A 20980-nucleotide genomic window follows, 5' to 3' on the forward strand; every position below is an offset into this window, starting at 1 on the left:
TTTTTGTCATTCCTTTCAGTTTTCTAAAATATGTGATCTTGTTCCTGCAAAAGCTACTTTGCCATTTAAATGTCCTTCTCTTAATTTTTTAAAAATATTGTGGTGTGCTTAAATCAATCAACTGTATTAGATCAAGTGTATTATCAACTTTCAAGTCAATCACTATTACTGTATCTCATAAATCAACAGAAGCCTGTTTTGCATTTTAATAGACAACTTGGAGGCTTTTCACCTTGCAAATAGCTTGTTCATTTCTAAGCTGTAGGAGGCGCATTAATACTGTAAGACTTTTTGTAATCTCAAGTGCACGGAATATGCATAGCACAGTGGCACTTATTGCAGGTGTCTCAAAGCATCAAATAATATGTATATATTGCAGACAAATGGCATCTTGCTCCATGAGTAATTCCCATTTGAAAGCAGGAATGTCAATCAGAAAATCTAAGTTCATGATACATGGCTGTTGGTTTCAGTTGAAAGCACTGACTTAAGAGACATATGCTAAACTATGAAGTAGTCACACATTGCAGTACAGTGCCACCTCAGTTTCAGAACATCCCTGTTTACGAACTATTTGGTATACAAACTCCACAAAACCGGAAGTAGTGTTCCAGTTAGCAAACTTTACCTCGGTCTACAAATGGAAGCCGAACAGTGGAAGGGCACCGGCGGCGGGAGGCCTCATTAGGGAAAGTGCGCCTTGGTTTAAGAATGGCTTTGGTCTAAGAATGGACTTCTGGAATGGATTAAGTTCATAAACCGAGGTACCACTGTATATGCTGAGCACCAATCTTAATAATGTGCTTTCACTTCTGTTCTCAATCATTTAAGACATGGTAACATGATGTTTTCTCTTACCTGGTAAGTAAATACCCCATGATTAGATGTATTAATAAATAAAGTATTTTCTACATTCCCCACCATTCTTGCAAGAAAAACCACATCAAATGATGTGTTCCCCCCTGGAACGATTTTCTGAAAAATAAAACACCAGATATAACATGACATGTTGTTCATCTTAGAAGGGTAGTGCTTCAAATATGAGATCGGGCATTCAAACACAATTGATATGTAGAAGCTGTGTGTGAACACCCATGAGACAAGCAAGCCACATACTATAGCCCTTTCTTTGGAAAAATCAATTTAAGTACCTTACAAAAGTTACTTCCAATACACTCTTTTTGATTTGGTTGATACTGCATTGAAACAAACAACTGTAAAGTACAACATGCAGGAAAAATTTCTTTTTTAAACATTATAGCAATATTACTAATGTGAAAGAACACTGAACTGCTTATTGTTTAGCTTACTAAGCACATTGCCCCAAGTGTCTCAGGTTCCACTCTAAATGCCAGATTGGAGTACATAATGTAGCTCCTACAAATTGGTGCTCTGACTCATTCTTCTCAATTGGCCTTAAAACACAGAAAAATTATCTGATGTGACTCCTCCCTGAGCAAAGTTATATAACACTTCCGGAATCTTCTATTTTCTTATAGACTGCCTTACAACACCCATAATTGCTTGAATCAATGAGCACAGAGCGATCATAAGTTTAGGAGGTACCCATAATCAAGACTTTACTATCTGAGGAAACTTTTTCAGTTTCAGAGCCACATTATAGCATTGGTAATCTTCCAGAGGTCACAAGCAAGGGTGGACATGGCTAAAACCAAAAGCAGGTAGGGTCAAAACCGCATACATACCCTATCCACACAAATCTATCCATTCACACACTCCACACCTCACACACTGTCACCTCCATTATGGAAGAGTCCTACATTGATAGATTTCATTAAATATGTTAATTGCTTTAGGGAAGATGTATGATCAGTTAAGTCTTGTATTAGGATTAAGAAGGGAGTATGAATTTACAAGCTTTCCATAATCCCTCCCCCATTCTCCCCCCTCAAATATTAAACACTTGGATTTAAGCTCAAAAGATTATTTCAAGTGGCAGTAAAGAAACACACACCCTTGCTAATTAAACATGCTTCTGGAATAACAGTACAAAGAGAAGGACCAATGATCATTTCAGCTTTCACTTAATGCTGGTTGACACCCTGACAGTGGCGGAGAGACACGATCTTAATTGAAATACATGCTGTTGGTTATTTGCTTTCGCAAGTGCCTTGTAAAATGCAGCCTTATTTGGAGCATTTTTCATATATTTAAGGCACTTGGTTAGTAGGTTTTACAAAAACATGGTGAAGAAACACAATAAAAAAAACTAGTTATCTTAGCAGCTCATAGAAACATGCACAAAAATGACAGAATCACTTCCAAAGGGGTGGCAACCATTTATCGGCAACTACTTATGAGTGCATAAGCTCTAAGTAGCAACTCCTACTGAAAATTAATGCATCAGCAGTACTCTGCTCCTGGCTGTGTTATACCAAAAAAGAAGAAGTTCTGATGAACTTGAAAACTCACACGTTACTTGGGGGACTTTGGTTGGTAATAGTAAAACTACTATCCTGGTATGGATTCCCCCCTCTCCCCATGGACTAAATTCAGCTACTACTGGTTAGAAACCATTTCTGAGCTATAATTATCCATTTTCCATATTCTTGAGAACACCAAGGCTATGGGCCGGAGGTTCTCCACCACTGCCCTAGAATGATGTAGAAACCTCCTGACATTTACTTTTCATATAACCCCTCCACAGTGAATTGTACATGGCATAATTTTGTTGAGCTTGCATTTAAAGAGAAGCTATTTTAGTTACTGTGATGCACTTTGAAGTAAAATCAGTTTTTGCTGAAGTGAAACCAGCTTGCAGAATAACACCAACTTCAAAAAACAGAGCTAACTCACCCTGTTTTGAAAAAACGATGCATGAAAATGTGAGGTTGTTGCAGATATTGATACTAATATAATAGTTTCTTCTGCACTTGGATTGTGCAAGTAAACCTTTTCCATTTTTGGCATCCCAACTGGCCTGTATTAAAAGAGAGTAGAAAAAGCATTTAAATTGTTTCCTCAATTGCCTACAACCACAAAATATTTATAGTTTTATGGTTGCAAGGAACAAACAGGTGCATTTTGTGAATGGCCACTGTCAATTATTGTTATTATTAAAATTTATATACCGCCCTTCATCTGAGGATCACAGGGCAGTTTACAATATAAACACCATATAACAAACAATAACCCCCCTCCCCACAGTTTAAAAGGCCATAGATTGTTTAATTAGCCAGGAGAAGAGGAATGGTTTTGCCTGGTGCATAAAAATATGCAACGAAGGTGCCATGCATGCCTCCCTGTGGAGAGCATTCCAAAAATAGGGAGCCACCACTGACTGCAGAAAATGCCTGTTCTTGTGTTGTTACCCTTCAGACCTCTTGCGGAGGAGGCGTATGAAGAAGGACCTCAGATCATTATCACAGGGTCCTGGTCCTGTACTCTTTCTTTGCATTTCCTTTCCTTCTGACCTTACCACTTACAATCCTCCTCCTCTACCCCACCCAAACCTGTATGTATGATACATCAGGCCAGTGCAGAGGGGATGGGAGAAGCTGGGTAAACTAATCCCAAGCCTCAGAGGGCTAAGCTGGCCAGGAAGGCCTGCCAGGGACCAGCTTCTGTGTTGTTTGAGTTTATTCTAACAAGACTCCTGCCCCAGGCCTCAGACAAGCTCTGCAAGACCTGTGATACATACACACACCCATTACTCAGGATAACACTTCATGCATTTGATGAATTAGACTGTAATCCATGAAACCTTATGGTGCAATGCACTTGTTAGCCGTTTAAGTTGCCACAACTTCTTGTTGTATTCCCTACAAGTGTTTGTGTCATTACTTTATTGCAAGCATATAATTATTCATGATGCAAAGTTATAATTGCTCCAATAAGCTGATAGGACTCATCGGGGCCTCAGGGATTGGTGGGTGTCAGAGTCTAGTCCTTCTCGGTAGGAGACAATGTTCAGCTGTAGGTATTTTGGTGGCAAGACCCTAGTTAGGGTCTTGGGTGCCAGTTTTAGGCCTTGGTCTATATTCTATAGTCTATCTGTGAGTCGGGGCAGCATATTGATGCACCGCCGTGCGGTGGCATTTGCAGGGCCTGTTAAAGGGTTGATTGCGGGAGTCACTGGCCCTACAGCAGCGGCATATAGGTCAAACTCCTGGCTAGGAGAAGGGGGAGGATATGCTGTGTAAGATTACGCTTTACAGTCCCCTCCCACAACACCTGACTGCCCTGTGCATCCTCAGCCCCTGTTGGGCATGAGCAGGATACCTTCCAAGGCCTAAGCCAAGGTTCCTACACCTGAAAATAAATAAAGTTGTGGCCTTATTTAAACCCAAAGATTCTTGTCATGTCTCATCTCTTGGGGGTGTGGTGGGCACCGGGGACAGGGTTTAGCACGTGGGCTTGCAATTACTCATGACGCAAAGTTATAATTGCTCCAATATGCTGATAGGACTATTTTTATATTGACTGCTGTTGCTTAGTTTGGCATATATATATTTTATGCTAATATTTTGTACAAAGATTATAAATAAATAAATTTTGCAAAGTTATTTTTATCCTGCCTTTCAACTGACTAATGGAGTGGGCTAACGCTGCAACTAAACAATTCTGTCTTCTGGCCTTAATCCAGAGATGTGCAGCATGTATATGCAGCCACTGTAGTACTGCTGCATTAATAACTCCAGGGAAATGCTGCACTATGACTACTGCCATTATGGCTGTATCTCCAGGCATTGAAAGACTAATGATGAGAAGAAAAGAGTGAGCACTGTTCTAATTTATCAGCAGAGTAAATTAATATTCAAAAGCCAAAGTCATTCAACCTTGCACATTTTGACTATTTTATATTCTACTTTTCATATATCCACTGTTGGCAGACAACATTCCCCCACCCCACTACGGAGTTTGACTCAGCTAACCAAGCTATGTTCCTAGTAGGTCAGAAAAACGCTTGGTTCTATCCAAGCCCCTTTCAGTTCCTGTCACACTACCAATGATGTAATCTGAAGAACAACTTGGTCCAACTCGCTCCACACAGTGCTCCTTATCTGGCTGCTGCGGCATTAAATAAGTTCCCCGTTGGTGCACATGAGTTGTATCTAGAGAAGCACTCACATGCCAGGGATCCTGAGAATTTAGTTTTTCCAGGGTCCCTGGAACCAGTAGATTCAAGTGGTAAATAGATGGCACCAAAACTCTGCACGTACAATCTGTAGCCTAAAGCCGTACAGTCCTCAAATAACTACTGTATAAACTAGTGCTGCACGGAAAGCATACACAAGGATTAACAACTTCATCCTTTGGTGTTACTGGAAAATCATATTAGATTTTTTCAGTCGAAGGGCCCTTTCCTCAGTAAAGCAGACAGAAGCAGCAACAACAGATACTTCAATCATTCCTCCAATTTAGACTTCATTTATTCCTCCTCTTCCACCTTCTCCCCATATGTTTCTTTTCCCTCCAAATACGAAACCATGTGGTATGCCTGAAGTACAACAGGTGCAAATTTCTGCAAGTGTGAACCATCAATACTATTCATCCACTAAGGCCAGTTATATGACTTAGCCAACACACAGAGCCCCTTATACAGAAATTATGTGATTGATGCTAGGCAGATAAGGTTCTGGGCATCTAACATTAACATGTTATCAGGTTTGCCTTTTTAATACATAGGTTTCTCAGACAGCTATTAACTTCCAGATGCCTTCTATTTAGAATGCTAGGCAAAGTGTTCCCAACTTACTGCTCATGGAAATCCAGCATTGGTGGTTCAAACCGAATCGGTCTGCAATTCCCTCGATACATAGATATACTGTTGGGGGAAAATGAGAAGAGAACAAATTAAGATGACATTCAGTTTTTAATTCATGTTCAGAATCTTCCAAATTAAGTTGCCAATTAAGTTGAATGACAATCCAGGCTTGCATCCAGGAAAGTAGTCCCATTAGCCCAAGGACTTCCACTTGCACAACTGAACTTTCCTTCATGTTGCATCCCACTCCCACCAAAAATCTATTCTAGTTTTTCTCAGCCCTCTGGAGCAGTTCAGGGCAGTTCAAAAAAGGGTACCCGAACACCTGTATATCACAATGCCTTTTTAGTACAGTGGTTCCTTGGGTTACATACGCTTCAGGTTACAGACTCTGCTAACCCAGAAATAGTGCTTCAGGTTAAGAACTTTGCTTCAGGATAAGAACAGAAATTGTGATCCGGGGGCATGGCAGCAGCAGGAGGCCCCATTAGCTAAAGTGGTGCTTCAGGTTAAGAACAGTTTCAGGTTAAGTACGGACCTCCGGAACGAATTAAGTACTTAACCTGAGGTACCACTGTATTAGCAATTGTAATGAGAATCTGCCTTAGATAGGCTGGAGAACTATTACAAATGTTCTTATTATACATGAATGACTAACTGTGCAATCCTAACCATATCTATTCAGTGGTTAGGTCCCATTAAATTCTTTAGGCTTTACTCCCAGATTGATTGGGAATAGGATTGTAAATCTTAGTTACGTCTAAACTGAGAGAAAGCCTATGCTGAAATATAAGATAAATTAAAGCCGTCAAGTGTAGTGTATCTTACGTGGGTGCCCAGGGTGATTACTTTTTTAAAAAGCAATGGAAAAAAATCACCCTCAATCCAGTGGATTTAAACTACAATCCAGTATCAATTATCTCATTCTTGGGCAAGGAGACAGAACAGGTGGTGGAATCTGAACTCCAGAAAAACCTGAACAGTGATTATTTAGATCCATTTTAGTCTGGTTGCCAGCTTGGTGTTGGGGACAGAAACAGCCTTTGTTGCTCTGGTGGGTGAATGGTACTGGCAAGTAGATAAAGGAAGTGAAACTCTGTCAGTTCTTTCGGATCTCTCAAGCAACCACAGTATTACTCTGGGTCACCTTTCCAGAGATGCACTCTGTTATGTGCCTAGCATGTTTTCTGGAGGTCCCAAAAAGTAGTGCTATGGGACTCCTGTTCCATCCATTGGACTTTTGCCTATGGGATGTTACAAGGTTCCATTTTGTGTCTCATGCTGTTTAGCATTGTCTTGAAAACAGTGGGAAGGGTCATCTGGGAGTTTGTGCTGAAGTGTCATCGATATGCTGATGACATTCCCTTATATCTTTCATTTTAAGTGTCTAATTCTAGAAAGGCGGTCTAAAATATTTTAAATGACCAGTATTTCGAATACCACAATATTTTTTTGGTTTCTCAAAAATCCAGGGCAGCAGCAGGCACCCCTGCTAGTATAGAATATAACCAAGTCTCCATGAATATATATTATTTATAAGCAGCAATGCTGAGATGGGAGATAAAATAGTAAGTTGAAATCTTTTTTTAAAATGAAATCCTTCCTTTCAAGCACTATCTGCAACGTAAGTATCTTTACACAAGCCAAAGGACATCAAGTTCTTTGAAATGTATTATTAGGTCACCAAATACCACTGAAACCACTGTGTATTAATGGACTTGATAACCTCTAGACTCTAATCTAATTAAATTTGAGATGTGTTTGGTAGAAGCTGCTATCTTCAATTAAAAAAGATTATGAATATAGACTTCAATGGCTTTGTTAGCATTATATTAAGGTATTTTAAACCAGGATGTTTTTAAGGGAATCCTAATATAACTGAAATGTTAACCTTTTAAACGAAAAATATCATACTATTTTCACATCAATTTTACAGTGTTGTAAAAAAATCCATTTATAAAAGGTATATTTTCATAAAATTGATCTAGTGATGTAATGAATGGATATGATACCAGACAAATGTGTCCATTTTAAGGTTTTAATTAACTTTTGGAGTTAACTATACCTTGAAATTTCTATACCTCTAATAAATAAATATTATATATCTAAAAATAAATTTAGGCATACCACCCAATGCACAGATTCTTGGACATGCTAAAGTTTTCAGTGCTATTCCACCGACACTCCTAAATTTTAAACAATGTAAGGGAAAGTTATAATGCTTGAATTGACTATTCACTGTAAAAAAATTATAAGTCCTCCAATAAAAAATATTTCCATGTACCTTTATTTTGTTTGAATATAAAATTTAAACCACATCACTATGCTTCATGAATTCCTCCCCTTGCCTCACAAAAGTATTTCAGTTCTAACATTTTAAGTTATTCAAAAGGCTTTGGCAACATGCTAAATTAACATGCCATACTCTTCAAAGTTTGCTTACTAAATAAGTGAAACAAGCAAACAAAACCAAATCCTAATCAATTTAGGGCACTAGAAAATCTAACCAAAACCTGACAACACTCATTTTTATCTATCCTGCATTGTGCTTGAAAGTTTCGTAACCAAGCAACAGATAGGGACCAACCCCAAAAGAGCTTTCAAGCAAAATATGTGAGACATGAGCAAGTTAAACTGTCTTCAGCTTTAAGTGTGAAAACTTGCTGTTGAAAACTTGGAGCAATAAAGCGTACTAATAACTTTGAATAAAATAAAAACATACAGTATATTCCTCCCACTTTGGAAGTGGAAGATTAAGTCTTGATCAATGCTAACAGCATAACCACATTCCAACCATAATATACTTAAGAACCTACGCAACAAAAAACACAACACAAGGTCACAAACTAGCTCAACAGAATTATGCAACCCCTGAATTGGTAGGCACAAGGACATCATAGCAGCTTTCAGATTTATTCAACTTAAGGTTAGAATTCTGAAGACAATTTCAGGCTCTGCTAGAAAACACTCAAAGTAGTTTATGCTGCAAACCCTTCTTGAAAATTTCTAGACCCTTTCCATTTCAAAACTATAACTCATCATAGGCAACTGGAAGCAGCAACGATGTAAAAATACAAAATATCTGAGAGTAATTCTTCTCATCAGAAGCAGCTGAGGTTAACTTTCTGTCCTTAAATGGCAAACTGCTGCTGGTGCCCAAGTAAATGATCACACCTTCACTGATAAAATATTCACTCTTTTCCAGTTTCTGCTCTGCACAGAGAAGGATGTAGAGGTGTGTGGGTGTGGGTGTGTATTCAAGTTTAGAAACTAAGATTACATTATTGACATTTAAGGCTTAAAATGAACACAGAGTCTTGCTTAGTTACCAAAGAACTTCTGTACTGCTTGTGTCTAGTCCTACCAGGCTGTTCATAATCATAATAAAAAATATTTACCAATATCTGAATTGCCTTTTCCATCATGATCTAAGCTATGGGGAGTTTCAAAGAAGTCTAGTACAGAAACAACAATCTTATTACACCACAGGAGAGACTCCAGGCTGACTAGCAAGATGCCCTAAGCTATACAAATACTTTACTTTATTGTTAAATTTATTCTAGTAATTGTACTATTGTTTGGAGCTTAGTGGCTAATATGCAACTGGAACAACAAGTGGACCCTTTCATATTTGTTAGAAAAAAAGAAATATGATGAGAGAATCTCACATAGCAGATAGTAGTTTTCTGCCTTACTTTCCATTTTTCAAGGTTTATGTCTATGAGTGTCTGCAACTTAGGCAAAGGCACAGTGTGTCTAGATCACGTACTTTAACTACAAACTTAAAAATCCACTCTTAACAAGCAGAGATAGCACAGGTAATAACATTTGGCTCAATCAGAAAAGGCCTATAAGCAGAAGTTTATGCAAGGTGCCGTCTTGTCCCAAACCTGCATATCATATCAGTAACATGCTGTAACTACTTGCAACACACACACACACACAAAAATACTGCTTAATTACTGCACGTAGATTACTGGGAATTTTTACCCCCAAAATCAAATTATTACCACCTCCAGTCTTTAAGAAAATTATAGACTATTATAGGAGCAAGTGTGTGTGTGAGGGGGGAGGAACTGCATTCTTTGTGCTGAACAAGTCTTTTAAAGCCATGTTAAGGCATCTGTTCAGTGCAAACTTCCGGAAGTCCCCACCTAGCACTGACTCAGCATGTGCCTGCAGCACTCAAAGGTGTATTCAAGCACCTTCAGTCATAACTTTTGTTTACCTGGCCTACTAACAACGAACAGATATTTCTATGAATGAATGCTTCATTAAAGGTACAGTCAGCCTTCCCACCCTGAGCAAGGTTATCCAAGATCTGAACCTGGGAACTCTTCTACCCGAAGAGAGGATCATACCCTAGTCTAGGCGTGGAGAACTTTGTTTTTTCCCCTGAGGGCCAGATCCCCTTGGACACTACATGCTTGCACTGGACAGGTTGCTGTGGAAGGGACAGGTTACTCTTACCAGAGGTCTGAACTGATTGCTTACAGAGGGTTCCCCTCTCTCCTCTCACCATTCCATGCATCTGACGATGGCTGCAGGTTGTGCATCTCTTCTCTACACTATCCAGCCAATGTAGAAACCCAGGCAACTTTATACCAAATCAGATCATTGGCTCATTTAGCTCAGTATTGCCTACTATACTGACTGGAACACCTATCCGGGGTTATGTATGTATGTATGTATGTATGTATGTATGTATGAAAATATATATGGGGCAAGACAAGTAAACTGATCACAAGCTGTTAAGGGCTTTGAATACTGATAATAAACTTGGAACTTGGCCCTGTAACAAACTGGCAGCCAATGCAGATATTTGAGCAGAGGAATAATAGGAACTTGCTCCTGACAATAATCATACTGCAGCATTCTGTACTAACTGCAGTTTCAGGACCAAGTGCAAGGGAAGTCCCACACTGCAGTAATCCAGCCTTTAAATTACCAAGTTCTGGACTACTGTGATCAAGCTATCAGGTCCAGTTGTTGTACTAGCTGAAAAAATAAAAAGTGCTCCAGGAAGACTTGCAGACTGCATACCTGTTCTTTAAGAGGGAGTGTAGCTCTGTCCAGGGCAAGCAGCTGGCCAATTTTTCAGATATGAGAACCACTTGCCCATAGAGCCTCTGTCGTGCCAGAACTCAAGTTCAGCTTAATTTCCTGCATCCAGGTAATGTTTCAGAATCTGCATGATCTCTCTTGATTCAGATGTTATGGAGAAATAGCGCTGAATCTTGTCAGCATACCAATGGTCCCTTGCCCCAAACATCCTAATCATGCTTCCCAATTACTGCATATGAATGTTAAAAACATTGGGAATAAAACATGGCCTGTGGTATTTCATAGCATAACTGTCAGGGGGTTGAAAACCACACTCCCATTGCTGCTTCTTGGGACCTGTTATTTACTGACTGACTATACACTACATTATATCTTACTAAAACAGGGTCCAACATACGGGGATCAACATAGATGAACATGCATCTCCCAAATTGATTGTAGCTTTGTGATGACCAATTATAATTAGCAAATAAATTGGACTGTCTAACGCAATAGTGGAGAATCTCCGGCAGCCAGGTTTTTCCATTTGGTCTGTGAGGCAGTTTTGGCCAACCGATGCCCACCTACATACACCTGATGTATGAGACAAGTAAAGTCACAGCTGGGCCAAAAAGTACCGGTAGTTTGAAGTCTCTGAAAAATCAGCTGGTCGTCTGTTCTTACAGGGAGCCCTGAGTGGCACTTCAAAGTACTATCTTTTTTTTAAAAAAAATGATTTTTTGTAATACATAAAGAAAAAAAAGGGGGGGTAACCCATTACATCTATACCATACAAAACCAAATAGACTTAATACAAACGGACTCAAAGACACAAATGACTTCCCGTCTACTCCTTAATTCAGATACACAAACTGTTGCCAATACAAACTATTATCATAATTTAACTGCATCTTAATTTATCTTAGGTCTCACATCATTCTTAAAGCTACTACTGAAGTTAATCAAATGCTGCAACAGAGTTTAAGCTACTGTAATTATTGGATTTCTGGGTCAGCGCCATCGGCGAATGGCGGAGTTCCTCCGATCGGAGGAACGGGCTCTGTGGAATTTGGGTCTTCCCGCCGCGGGGAAGGCGGGGGCCCGCTAGAAATTCCAGGCGGAGGAGGAGCCTGGGAACGTGGGGTTCGGCAGAGCACCAAAAGCGCCTCCCCTACTCGCGGGGAAACCCATTTTGGGGTTCTGGAGCGAAGTGGGGTGAGCAGCGCGGTGCTGCGAACTGACGGCTACTTTCACGGAGGGAAGCCGCACAGCCATCACCGGAGAGCGCTGACTTTTTCCTGTTGACAATTGGACTTTAAACAAGTACCCGTGAGTAAAAACGGAAAATTGGACCAAGAAATTCTTGAATTAGGCACCGAAGTGGGAAGGTCTAAACAGGAAGTCCGCCTTCCGCTTTTTGTAAATAGACTGAAGCAAAAACCTTACAATCTAATAGCTGGGAAAGTTGTTTTAAAGATTGAAATTTCCTGCATTTACAACTAATAAAACCCCCCCTGGAAACAGGAGAAAAGGGGGGGGGGGGAATTTGACTGTTTAAGCCTGCAGGAGAGAGAGTAAAGGAAAATAAGTTTCCATCGCCCCAAACCTGGGAACGGGGTGTCAGGACAGAAATTTATGGAGAGGTCCATTGATTGAAAGTGGAGCATTTTGACAGATAGTCAAGAAAGAGAAACAAATTAACTTCAACGCTGCTTTCTGCATTTTAAAGAAACAAAGTTTTCGAAAACCGAAAGTAACTTTCCTTTGTTGGATACGTTTCAAAGATGGATACAAATAGAAATTGTGTCCCCTACAGGGAGCTTGTTAGTTTGTTGCTGCTGTTTATTTGGAGACTTTACAGCTGTGAGATTGAGATCGAGGGACCAGTCGTTTGACCTTGAATAGAAATGTGTCGGGAGGAAGTTTTGGTGTCTGCTCTTGGCAAGACAAATGCTATGCTGGAGCAGTTGCAGGAGAGGATAAATCTGATGAATGAGAAGTTGGACTTGATGACTGCCGTAGCCAGCGAATATGAATTAACGGGAAACAAGGATAAAGAAACTATACAGGCACCAACTCAGGAAACTGGTTCGACTGGGCAAGTCCAAGGGCAGTTGAAGATGGAGGAGGCTGTGACCGTATCTCAAGCAACATGAATGGAGAGAGCTGAAGCCCTGCAGGAGCAAAAGCTGCTGTATTGGAAGATTGAACTTGGAGTGGGCTTGGAAGTGCCTGGAGTTAAGGAGGCTCCTAACTCTGGTGGGGCTATGAAACATGTTGACAATTATTTTTTGGATGACTATCTTTTGGATTATAATGACGATGATGGGGAATGGGACTGGGGGGAATGGGCTAGTTTGATGAAGGAAAACGGAGATCATTACCGGTTGGAACGCCCCAGAGACCTACCCCTCAAGGAGAAAGGCAAGAAATTAAGAAAGAAACCAACAAAGGGCAAGGAAGAGTGTAAGTACAAACAAGAAGAAGAAAATCTGCAGAAGGGGCATAGAAGAGACTTAAGGGCTTCGGACATAAGGTCACCAGCTTGATGGACTGGATATGGACAGAAAGGACTGACATAACCCAAGACCAGGAAGATCTTACGGGACGTTGGACAAAAACTAGGGGGGGGGGGGAGTTTATAAAAAGGGAATTTCTTTTTATTTTTGGAATTAGTGTAATACTAATGAAATATTAGGGAAAATGTTGGAAAGGAATTATTTGGCTTTAGTAAAAAGGATTTAAGAATTTAAGGATTTAAGGAGTTATGTATAAATATGGTTTAAATTTTGAATTTTAAAGTTTTTAAGGTAAGATAAAGTTAAACAAATTAAGGTAAACTGAATAACAGAACATGGTAAATGATGGAAACGATTTGTTGAGTTAATTAAATAAGACAGACTGTTAAGACATAATATTTAAATAAGAATTGAGAAATATGGGAAGAATTTGCTGAAACAATGTATTAAGCTAGAATACAAAAAGGGAGGTGTGAGGAGGTCAAGAAACAAGCAGATGAAAAGATGTAATTTGAGAATTGTGTTTTCTTTTTCTTCTTTTTGTTTTATCCTTTTGTTTTTGTTGTTGTTGTATTTTTCTGTTTTCTTTTATATATGTATTTCTGAAATTTTGAATAAATATCATTTTAAAAAAAAAAGCTACTGTAATTATTTTTCAGATATATTTTGAAGCCTTCCCATTTAGATACAAATACCGGTTTTGGTTTGTTCTTTATTTTTTCAGACAAACTGTCTAGTTCTGTATATTCAATCAATCTTTGAATCTATTTCAAAGTACTACCGGGTGATTGTTGGGGCTTCCAAATGCCAAAAATTGCAAGGGTCATAAATGGGTCACCCAATACCATTGTGATGTCTGATGACTGAGAGGTGATTGGCCATGCCCATCTTTCAGACCTGGCCACGCAGAGTGGGGGAGATAAAGTTCTGCCTCACTGGTCACATCCATTTCCCCACCCTTGGCCTAATGAGTGACAGAAGAGATGAGGATTCCCCTCAATTAGACCTTTCATCGTATCTGAGATAGTGGGTTCCTTACAACTCACAGTAGGCCTGGCCTTAGGGAAGCAGGAAGACAACAGCTGTGGTAATTGTTTATGATACTACTGATGACACAAATTTATCTCAACTCATCCATTATATATATTTTTAGGCACTGCAACTGTAAATTTATCGTGCTATTTGTTCCTGGACCTGTAATTAACTTTTCTCTTGATGTTTCTAAAAACTCTTTGGGATGCCAAGGCAGTGGCATCCCAAATGTACAAACAGTAACTTCACAGGCAATTCTATATATGCCCACTCAAAAGTATGCCTCATTAAGTGCAATTGGACTTATACCTAGGTGAGTATAGGTTTGTTGTCTTAGGCTCTTAAAATATTGAATACCTTTAGATCAAGTACTCCATAGTGCCATTCCTTGCGTTTTTAGTAACAATTATCGGTAGCTTCACAATAATTTGCATAGATTCAATGACCTGACAGTACTTCCTCTTTTATTGTTTAGCAAATATTCAACAGAAGTAACTGAAAATTTACTATTCTTAAAATAACATCTGATGCAAATGGAGAGGTTAAGATATCAAGTTAAGTGACTGAATGCTTCTGGTTTCTGTTTGGTTTTTGGAAATTAGTGTTCATATGTGTTCTTGTAAATTTAAATCTGGCATTTCAAAAGTAGAGTAGAAAGTGAGTGTAGCAGCTAAGCTAACATTTATATATCTACATAAAAACCAAATGAATGTTCAAATGCATTAGCTAGCTGTTTCCTCTGGTGCCTTTAAATGACCTGATGGTTTCATTATGCTACTTCAGCTTAGACAAAACAGCTAAAATGTTTTACAAATTTCCACTTCAATTTGAAGGATTCCAGCATGCTATGCATGCTCTCAGTGCCTAAAACAAAGATATCTATATACCCATAAATAAGGTAAAAAAACAACTACAATTTTGCAACTGCAATCTTCCAACTACAATAAGAACTTTTTTTTTAATTCCATGCTTTGTGCCTTTGACTCTTCGACTCCTTATTGTAGTTTTTTAGACTTTTTTTAATATAGCAAATGGTCCCTAAGTTAACTAAATAAATAATAAGTGCAGGAAAACTAGTTGGAAGTAGCTTTACAACTACTGTAGACGCGCTAGTGAAGCTAGCAAAAAATACATGTGAGATGCAGACAGGAATTTCCAGTGCTAAGGAGAGAAGAATATATGAATTTCACCCAAAGAGAAAAGCATATATGAATTTCATCTCTGTTACTCTGCACACCTCTCCTCCAACAGCCTTTCAGTCATGAATTATCACTCTCCTGGGCATTATGATGCCATAGCTAATTGTTACTGTCGTCTGGAACACACCAAAACTAGTGTCCATATAGCTGGTTGTATCACTTGCAACACACCAAAGCTGAAAACCACAGGCTGTTTCTAATATGAACTGATAGGAAGGAAAGTTTAGATATTGTGAATCATGTCATTTCATTGGACTAAATACTACTGAGGCCATTACCCTCCTAACGTACAATTTTAAGCTTTTACAAATGGCAACACCATTGCTAAGCTAGTGTGTGATCCAGCTGCACCTACTGACAAGTGGCTCTTAATTGGGCACAGTGACATTTACATAACAAGCAGCTGTACTCAACACACATTACCCTTTTTGAAGAAAGATATGTAAATGTTTTTATTGTAATGTAGTGCTCTGTCTCTTTTTAGAACTGAACTGTCAGATAAGCAGCTTTCCTCTAACCCCTGTCTAGGTCCACTGAGGGGTGCCCCCTTTTCCTATTGGCTGTTTTAGCTTTTTAAAGAAAACTGGAGACTTAGGGGAGTTAAACAAGAAAAAAAAACGATTTTACAGTATTTTACAACAAAATTGGTAAAACAGAAGATGTGTCAGGAGACAGTTACTGTTTCTTGAAAGAATTCTATCATCTGTCTGTCTGTATATAAACTTTGCTGGATGTTACAGGCTTCTCAGCAAGATGGCAAATGCACAGCGTATATTCAGTTCCTTAAGCTAAGCTAACCTCAGAGATGTTACAGTTTATGCTCCCGATTGAAGTGCAGAATGTTTGAGGACCGAACATTTGCAGGGAAACCAAAATGCTTGTTTACAAAGCTATTATACTACTAACTTTACTGTATGCTTAAACACGGACCACTTATAAATCTCCAACTCCTCAAAATATTCCATCAACAGTGTCTTTGAAAAAAATTACACATCATTTGGGAAGATAGGCGAACTAATGCCAGTGTACTGGAAGAAGCAAAGATCACCAGTGTCGAAGCAATGATTCTTCAACATCAACTTCGTTGGATTGGTCATGTTGTTTGGATGCCTGATTATTATCTTCCAAAGCAACTACTCTATTCCCAACTTAAGAATGGAAAGCAAAATACCAACCAAAGAGGTTTAAAGAGTGATCTCCAGCCCAGCACTGTGCAAGCTACACCACTCTGGTAGAATTTCACCACACTGCACCAACAGACTCTGGTCTACCTGAGCTGTCCATTACACCCACATTTTACAGACATCCTGTCAAATAAAATGGCATCTACAAGGAGAAGCACAGTTCCAAATAACACTCCACCATCCGGTCAATATCCTTGTACTTTCTGCTTTGCTCATGGGAGAGATGCCACCTCTGTTTTCTTCATTTTCCATGGAGGAAATAAGTGATTTCTCTCTCTTCCCTACAGGACTTTTGCAGAAGACAGAAGCAGTTAACATATCTTCTACAAGAGCCCAACTCTAGCCCAATTGCAAACATCCCCCCTTTCCAAAGTTTTCGGCATGATTCTGGACTTGTAGAAGGGAGAAATCCATGATAACCCCCCCCCCACACACACACACACAATATGGTTATCCAGAAATTGTGGCTAACTGGGCTGGAGAGATTTTAAATGATAGAAACCTATGTAATTATTTGATATTCCCATGATTGTCAGTATACCTTCATGGCTTTCAAGATTACCAAGGCCAGTTCATATGATCAAATGAGGAGGTAGTTAAATGTCTTTAATATAAGACTTGACAACCTTGCCTGTACCAACAAGGCACCACTTTCAGGAGATAAGAAAAGTATTATCAATAGCTACTCTGTAAATGCCATTTCATACAAACGATCACATATCAATGTATACATATACTGACAATTGTGATTATCCTCTGAGCACTGAATTAAAAGGTGGAATAGCAATCCTCTAAATAAATAAAATAATTTCCTTGGATTAAGCAAACAATGTTAATAGTTTGGTTCACCGAAACAGTCAAACATTTTAAAATTATAAGATAATTTTAAGCATTGTTTGGAATTAAAGGGAAAAAATGGACTGTAGAAAATCTTACCTTTTCTGCTGATATGAACTGAGGCCAATCGTTGTCTCAGTCTGAAAAGAAAAGGATATCAAATTTCAGCAACAAAGTATGTTCCTTGAAAATTTATTGATAAGCAATCAGAATACACAGTAGCTTGCGTAAATCTCAAATCCAACTCTTTAAGAGTGCAATCCTAACTGTGTTTCTCTTCAGAAATAAGTCCTATTGAATTCAATGGGGCTTACTCTCAAGTAACTGGAGGTAGGACTGCAGCCCAAAATATCAGCTTCCAATTATTCAAAACCTCTTAGCTCTTGTCAAGGACTCTTATAAAGAAGCACTACTGCCCAGTTTATCATATGATAATTTACAAAACAGTTCTATGCATCTTTACTCAGATGCAGTGTTTTTTTCTGGGGGGATGCAGGGATACGCATACCCCTAAACATTTTGTGATCTTTGTACTTTTTACTTTCCCCGACTTGAACTATAAAATGGTGATTTTCTTGAGTCAAAATGAGAGTACCCCTAAACATTTTTTTAGGGGGGGAAAAGCACTGCTCAGATGTACTATAGAAGTAAGGAGGTTCAATAAAACTTACTCCCAAGTGCGTTACCACTAATGTCAGGCCATTGGCCCATTCAAATTTTCCACTTCAAATAACAAGCTGAAACACCTACTTGAGAATTATTTCCTAAGTATAGTAGCATAACTTTTAAGAGACAAGCTAATGTGTGTTTGATTAATTTAATCTTTTATTCCTCATTGTGTCTCAGCTGCCCTGCATAGATATGTACACACAGGTCCCACTTTCCAAACACAATGCACTTCCAGGAAATCATTTGTTAGGTGACAGACTTCCATTATTTTGTATGGGAGCATTTCTACTCTGTTATTTGTCTGATTTCCCTCCGTTTTCTGCCTGAAACTGCTGCAGCCAACTAGCAACCATGCCTTGAAGGATGGTCAGGGGTGCCGCAGGCAACACTAGCCTCTGTCCCTCTTTCCTTCCTTCCCTTCTCTGATGCCCTCTCGCATCTCTGCCTCCCAAAGGCCTGTGTGGCTGTTTGTTGCAGCAGTCCTGGTTACAAGCTCCCCAGGCGAATGGTACCTCTGGCACTGGCCAGGGGCTGCTGGTTGCCAGGAGTAGGCAAGCAAGTGGATGAGGGAGCCAAGCCAGACAGACAGTCCACCAGCCTTTGCTGTTGGAAATGGACAGACAAAATGGGAGGCCAGGCAGGCAGGTACCATGCTGGCCTTTTTTGTGCTTGCTGTGTGCAATACCAGCCTGGGAGCTGAGTGTCCAACACTGAAGAGGAGCCTTTCCACCATGCAGGCCCAGAGGCTGCCAGGGCTGCCTCCTAAGGTGAGTAATGTGTTGGCATCATATTCACCTTTGGTCAGTCTACTAAGGCTGGGGGCATCCTCTTCCCAGGCCCCTGTGGGGCGGCATGAGGAGGCACCTCTCTTTGGGGCAGGGGGGCAGCTCAGAGACCAGGGACTGTGGCAGTGGATGCTCGGAGGGCTCCCAAGGTGAGGGGAGGTGAATGGGCTGAGGGAACACTCCACAAGGGAGGGTGGTTGAAAAGGGGTGATGGGTTGGTGGCTCTGCAGGCAAGGGATGGCATAACTGAGCTTCTGAGGCTTGAAGCCCATTTCCCCACAGGGGAAGCAGAGAAAGAGTGTAGCTGGTCAAGGAAGCTGTGGGCTCAAAAAGGTTGAAAACCTCTGCATTAAGTTATAGAAAGGTTTAAATTTAATCGCAGAACAGGGAACCATTTCTGTGAACAGTGCGCAAACTGTAAGCTGTGCTATGGGTCACACCAATGTTTTTGTTCTTCTCACTATCATATACACAAAGCCCCTCCCAACCTCTATAAAAGCACCCTGAGACCTCTGGGTATAGGACAGTATATAAGTTCAACAAATAAATAAAAAATAAGAAATATATGAACACCAGTTTATGCTGCTATCTGTAGGGCAACTCTAATGAGGTGCTTATGAGAATTTGAAGGTACTGGAATCATAAAGATGATGCTATATGCTATACTATTTCACCAGGATCATCCACTCAAGTTCATATAAAAGATACTGAACTCATGTTTGTATGTATGTGTATATCTATCTATCTTTCTATCTATCGATCTATCTTCCACCCAACTCATAGGACTGAATGTGCATAAGATTGCAGCCTCAGCTTTCAAGTAAATAATCTTGTTTAGCAACATTACACAATTGGATTCAGCCCAAAATAATTGAACACTGGAAATTTGCAAAGGGCCAGATAGAAAAGATGAGTGAGTCAAGTTAGACTTGAAGTTCCAGCCATCAATTTTATTTCTTCATTAAGAGACTTCAAGAGAACACAGAAGACTAAAGAAATTTTACTACACACAACAGCAATACAGGACAGACCCATTTATTTTAATAAAAAATATTTACCTGTAATAAGCCTCCTTCATCAAAGCGTAGAACTTCTATTATGCTGTCTGACTGGATGAAAGCTGTAAAGCAAGAGAAATACAAATTAAAACTTCATTCTGATGAAGTAATGCTGTCCATCTGGAGATAGCTGTGATGTGGTCCTCCAGTTCCCCACCCCCTAAACATTTAAAATAAAAACAACTTAAAGTTTGTCAATAGCATAAAAGCCCTGCCAAGCCAAGGTTTCCATCTAGTCTTGCATCTTATTTCCAACAGTTGCTAGTCAGATGCTACCAATAAAGCCTGCTAAGCAGGATTCTCCTTGCTGTGAGTCCCTACATTTGCTATTTAGATGGTCCCCAAAACATAGGTGCTTTATTTAGTTATCATGGCTAATATTGCTGTTCATATGCAGTTTCATGTGAGACTGCGCTAATTTTTTTAAAAAGGCATCTATACAGTGAGCATTCTTTGGGTTGGGTCAGTCAACCAGCTACAAATCCACCTAACAGTTATCTCATCCAGTCCACATTCTACCAGCTTATCCACAATAATACCATTGGGGATTTCTGTTGAAAGCCTTACTAAAATCAAGATACATTACATCCACAATATTCCCCTGATGCACATCTGGCATGACTTGTTTTTGAGAATCCCCTGCTAATCACAGCGTCCTATCCTAAGTGCTCACAGGCCGACTGTTTTTAACTTAACTGTTCTAGGAACTTTCCTAGCATCAATGTCAAGCTCACTTGTTGGTAGTTATCTGGGTGTTCTGCCTCCCCTGTTTTGAAGAGGGGACAACATGTGCACACCTGCAATCTGCAGGGACCTCACCTGTTCTCCAAGAATTATCAGATATTATAGACAGATGCTCCGAGATTACACTTGCAAGTTCCTTTAGTATGCTAGTATACCCCTCTCTGAGTATTTCTGACAATGGA

The 20980-nt window shown here is 39.6% G+C and overlaps 1 protein-coding gene across 1 annotated transcript in view; it reads right to left on the reverse strand.

Moving 5' to 3' along the window:
- TMEM131 (transmembrane protein 131) overlaps nt 1–20980 on the reverse strand; it is a 71073-nt gene that overhangs the window by 34624 nt on the left and 15469 nt on the right. The window contains exons 2-6 of the mRNA XM_083610334.1: nt 20055–20116; nt 17642–17682; nt 5720–5788; nt 2818–2941; nt 859–975 (exon numbers count right to left, since the gene is read on the reverse strand). Coding sequence (XP_083466460.1) covers nt 859–975; nt 2818–2941; nt 5720–5788; nt 17642–17682; nt 20055–20116 — 413 coding nt within the window. The remainder of the gene's footprint in view (nt 1–858; nt 976–2817; nt 2942–5719; nt 5789–17641; nt 17683–20054; nt 20117–20980) is intronic.

The sequence above is a fragment of the Podarcis filfolensis genome (genome assembly GCF_964270895.1).
Source record: "Podarcis filfolensis genome assembly, chromosome: 4".
NCBI classification, from domain to species: domain Eukaryota; kingdom Metazoa; phylum Chordata; class Lepidosauria; order Squamata; family Lacertidae; genus Podarcis; species Podarcis filfolensis.